Below are 5,540 nucleotides of genomic sequence, written 5' to 3'. Positions count from 1 at the left end.
CAGCAGAGCCACACAAGTTTCTTTAATAATTGAGTAGAGCTGTACGTAGTACACATACATATCTATCTATATCTTCATCATAAATATCTTATTCTTCCAAATCAAAAATATCTTATTCTTCCAAAAAATAAAAGACAAATCTTTCGATCAGTTTAATTTAGCTAAGAAATAATATTACATACGCAGCTCTAATTTCTGTTATGAGTATCATAGAGCAGATCCAGCTTCATCCTCACCCTCCAATTTCTCTCGACCAAATTTCGATTGAACCTCTCGTTAAAAACGTGACTTTCTTGAATGTTATTCCCAGTTAATTAGCAGCGAAGACACATACCACTTATTGGAGACTCGCATTGCAAACGCAACTTATGCGGATACAAGAATTCTATAACTGTCTAAAGGAAGTGATACAAGAAATGGATTTTATCAAGAAAGAAGTGATGCAGATGAAAGAGAATAACATGGGATTATTTCTCCATAAAGATTCATCGACGGTTGATATTGGCCCGTTAAGATCTCGTTTAACGGGACAAAATGCAACCGTGGGATTCGATGACGTCATGGAAGAGATGATGGATATGCTGACCGGACGACAATCCACTCGCCAGATCATTCCAATTGTAGGTATGGGCGGCATTGGTAAGACTACGCTTGCTCGAAATCTTTACGTAAGTCGACTTACAGTTAGACACTTTGATATGCTTGCTTGGGCTACAATATCTCAAGAATATAGTATGAGAGGAATCCTTTTAGAGATTCTTCTTTGTATTAAAAGCCAAGAGAGTAAGGAAACTTATAGTGCAATGAGGGAAGATGAATTAGGCCTTGTGTTGCATAAAACTTTAATAGGTAGAAGGTATTTGATTATAATGGATGACATGTGGAGTATCGAGGCGTGGGAATTGGTGAAGTTCTTCTTTCCGGATAACAATAACGGAAGTCGAATAATTGTAACCAGTAGGCTAAGACTTGTGGCTTCTCAATTAACCGACTCTCGTGGCATTGAGATGAGTTTTCTAGACGACGATCAAAGTTGGAACCTACTTTGTCGGAATGTTTTTGGAGAACAAGGTTGTCCTAATCTTGAATTGGAGGAAATTGGTAAGAAGATTGCGAAAAGTTGTAAAGGGCTTCCTTTGTCGATTGTGGTGATTGGAGGACTTTTAGCAAAGTCGGCACGTACGCGAGAATATTGGGAATACGTTTTTGAAAATATATCCTCTATTGTGAATTTAGAGGATAATGAGCGTTGCTTGAGAATACTAAACATGAGTTATGACCATCTGTCGGTTCATCTGAAGCCATGTTTTCTGTATTTGGGATCGGTTTTTCCTGAGGATGATAAAATTCGCGTCTCGTGGCTCATCAAACTATGGGTTGCCGAAGGATTTCTGAAACCGAAGAGTGGGAAAAGCATGGAATTAGTTGCGGAAGAGTACTTAAATGATCTTATTGAGAGAAACCTCGTTTTAGTTCATATTCGAGGGTCTAGTGGAAAAATAAAGTTTTGCATCATCCACGATCTATTGAGGGACCTATGCTTAAGACAAGCCGAGAAAGAGAAATTCGTTTGTGTCTTCACAAGGGATAATCATAGTTCGCTTGATGCACAACAAATAGAAACACAACATCGAATTTGTATTCACCGAGGCAAGTGGGAGGAGGAACTAGATATCCCTCGAATGAGTCATGCCATGCAATCTGCATCGCTAACTCGCTCTATGATATGCGATTTTAAGGAAGTTTTGCCATCACTGAACATGAGATTGTTGAGGGTACTTAAATCGAATGATCGAGCTTTACATTATGGAGATATATATTCAATAGAAGCAATCTTTCAGCTAGTTAACTCACGGTACCTCGCTATTAGAGTCGATTGGATGCAGATTTCCTTGTACCTTTCTTCACTCCACCTTCTTTGGAATCTACAGACACTAATCGTGTACGGTGCATGGAATACTATAGCACCACCCGAAATTTGGAAGATGCATCAACTTAGGCATATCGAGTTCGTCATGCTTGATCTCCCAGATCCTGAAATGGACGGACGAGATCAAGACAAAATAATTGTGTTGGAGAACCTACAAACACTCCTCCAAATAAGGAACTTCAAATGTAGTGAAGCGGTGGTGAAGAGGATCCCAAATGTCAAGAAACTTCGATTATATTACCAGGATGTTGAGGAATTGTCAAGTTTTTGTCTGAACAATCTTTGTCGTCTGGAAAAACTCGAATCCCTCGGCTGCTACTTTGCTCCGGAAAAGGAGCCGATTATTAGGAACCATTTGCTTCAGAATCTCAACTTCCCACATTCACTCAAGAAATTGTTATTGTATCGGACACGCCTCCATTGGGGAGACATGGCAATAAAGATAGGTTCGTTGCCGTTTCTTCAAGTGCTCAAACTGGAGACGAATGCTTTCTGCGGAGATGAGTGGGAAACGATTGAAGGGCGGCAGTTTTGTAATTTGAAGTTCTTGCTTATTGAAGATTGTGGTGAACTAAGGTATTGGAGGACAGAGAGCTCACATTTCCCATGCCTTGAGCAACTTTCTCTTCGAGATTTGGATATATTGGAAGAGATCCCTTGGGATATCGGAGAAATACCAACGCTCGAAACTATTGTGCTAAAATATTGCAGCCATTCTGCAGTCATTTCTGCTAAGGAAATAGTAGAGGAACAACTCGAAAATGGGAATGAAGACCTTCGAGTTATTCATTTTTGGAAACACTACCAACTGGACAACTTGGTAACTACTCCAAACTTTCAAGTTGAAATTCATTGATATCAAGTCTTCTTCTTTTTTGTCAAACATATGAAAAAGAAACGTAATAATATAGACTCGTCTTTGATTCGCTGGAATTTTTTGAGAAAAATGATCTCGATCTTCAGTTTATATATATATATATATATATATATATATATATATATCAAAAAATAAAATAAAAAAGGGTAACGATCTAACTAGTGTATTTCACAGTACACGTTGTTGCATAGTATAAACCTTATAAATACCTACGGGTAAACTGCATAAAACCCCCTGTGTTATGTAAAACATGCACCAAATCCCCCTGTGTTAATTTTATTGCGTAGAATCCCCCTGTGTTTAATTTTATCTTGCACGAAATCCCCAATTCCGTTAACATTTAACACCGTTAACTATTTAGGGGATTCCATGCAAGTTTTTCATAACACAAGGGGGTTTGGTGCATGTTATTTAAAATACAAGTGGAATTTATGTAAAATTTATTTATTTATTTAAAAGTTGAATTATTTTTTTGAAATTAAGTCAAATACATTTATTCAATTTTTGAAAGTCGAATTTTCAAAAAATGACGGGTGATTTATTTACCGCTAGATTTGCGGATTGTCATTTTGATGAGACATTATTTATACCGATTGGTAAGGATATTTAGAATATCCGTGATAATGATAAACAAAAACCAATCGAGAATCTCACATGGCGTGAACAACATTTATCTCATCTCGACCCACGTACCTCCGAGTGTGAAAATGAGATCCATAGAATCATCATTTACAAAATATTGTCAATAGACTTCCTGATGCATTTAATGATGCCAGTAAAGTCACGAAGTCTTATATTCCAGCTGTGAATGTGCCAGCTAGGATCGTTGTTCTTGAAGAACATGCGAAAATAAATGATGATCCCCCGCGACAAAAACGGGGTAGACCTATTGGATCAAAGGATGTTGTTCCTATAAAAAGAAAGGGGAAAATCAATGAACCCTTAAAATGAGGCGATGCCTAGTGAGAATGCTCCAGATGAATCTGTTGAGCCTGATATCGAAAAAGCGATATCAAATCTCGAGAATACTGAGAATCCCATAAGTTATTTCAATAAAATATGGGATATAAATGAGATAATCATCAATAATATTTCTTCTTTAATTGATCAATAGATTGTCTACGATGATTATTACAGTGAATAATGACTCACTGTTTTAATGTTGCAGGTACATCTTGTTGATTTACCAAACAAGCATGCTCAATTAACATGATAAATGTTGATTATATAGCACAGGAAAGGGGCGGATACATAAAATGTGATAGGACCAAGCATATCACCAGAGTTCTTCAACACACATGAGCTCTTGATGTTCGACAAGTTCGCTCATGCGACAATCTTGTTGATTTATTAACAAAGTCCTTGCCGACTTCTATATTTGAGAAATTGGTACGCCATTGGAATGAGAAGAGCCAATATGAAGCAAGATTGATGGCCCATTTCGGAAGCTATATATTGCTCATTTCAGGGGGAGCAATGGTGCGCTGCACTCTTTTTCCCTTATGTCTGGTTTTGTCCCATTGGGTTTTCCAGCAAAGGTTTTTAACGAGGCAGCTTATGCACGCGGCTTGGATTTGAGTTATGCACTCTTTTTCCCTTTTGATCGGTTTTATCCCATTGGATTTTCCGACTTGAGGTTTTTAACGAGGCATATATTTTCACTCATCCACTTTGCAGCCGCTACCGATAATACTTAGTCCAAGGGGGAGTATTATAATATACATCTAATTATTTCTTGTGGACTAAGTCACAAAGGGCATTAGTCATCAAATGCCATAGCTACGTGGCAATATCTCTCTTGTACTAATCCTATAAAAGCATGACAATGCTCATTACCATTCTTGTATAAATAGTAATGTTTGGGCAGTAGAATAGATAGAACGAATTCCTTTTGCAATAACACTCTCTTCGGTCTTTCAATTTAATATTAAAATATATATATTTCTCAAGTTTTGGCAGCATATTCGTATATATGAGTTACTAACATTTATTTATTCTATAACAAAATACATTTATTCAATTTTTGAAAGTCGAATTTTCAAAATTATTAATATAATTATTTATATCAAAACTAAATTCGAATTTTCATATTATTTATATTCATTGACATATAATACATCCAAGATAAATTATAAAAATTAATATATAACAATAATGATATTATAAGTATATAATATTTTAATTTTTATAAAATACATTGATAAATACTTTTTTAATTTCCAAATTGGAAACTTGTTAGAAATTTCATCCTTACCACTAGTTTTAATTTTTTCTATTGCAATTGAATAAATGTGTTTGACTCAATTTAAAAAAAAAATCAAATTTTAAATAAATAAAATATTTTTGCATAAATCCCCATATATTGAAGAAAATATGCACCAAACCCCCTTGTGTTTTGAAAAACTTGCATAGAATCCCCTAAATAGTTAACGGTGTTAAATGTTAACGGAATGGGGGATTTCATGCAAGGTAAAATAAAACACAGGGGGATTCTACGCAATAAAATTAACATAGGGGGGTTGGTGCATGTTTCCCATAACACAGGAGGGGGTTTATGCAGTTTACCCTAAATACCTACATTGCATTAAAAAAAAAATACAAAATAAGGAATTTTGCGGGGTACCCGCATTATGTTCATGAGGCAAGTTAGGGGTACCCTATTTATAGCAGCGTAGGGGCAAGGATTGCAGTACCCACCCCAAACCCGCTCTGTTGTCATCCTACACACTATTG

General features: G+C 36.1%; 1 protein-coding gene across 1 annotated transcript; it reads left to right on the top strand.

The window, feature by feature from the left end:
* The first annotated feature begins 384 nt into the window (after positions 1–384).
* On the top strand, positions 385–2,786 carry LOC105961803 (putative late blight resistance protein homolog R1A-10). Its single transcript, XM_088822762.1, has one exon. The coding sequence runs from the start codon at positions 417–419 to the stop codon at positions 2,784–2,786; it is 2,370 nt and encodes a 789-aa protein (XP_088678888.1). The 5' UTR covers positions 385–416.
* Positions 2,787–5,540: the final 2,754 nt, after the last annotated feature.

The sequence above is a fragment of the Erythranthe guttata genome, chromosome 9, assembly GCF_056151865.1.
Source record: "Erythranthe guttata isolate IM_541 chromosome 9, IM_541, whole genome shotgun sequence".
NCBI classification, from domain to species: Eukaryota; Viridiplantae; Streptophyta; class Magnoliopsida; order Lamiales; family Phrymaceae; genus Erythranthe; species Erythranthe guttata.
Note: the sequence above shows the minus strand (reverse complement) of the source record. Positions and strands in the feature narration are given on the sequence as shown.

Bases quoted from the DNA above. Each gene is read 5' to 3' on its own strand.
- LOC105961803 (XM_088822762.1), top strand. From the start codon at position 417: ATGGATTTTATCAAGAAAGAAGTGATGCAGATGAAAGAGAATAACATG.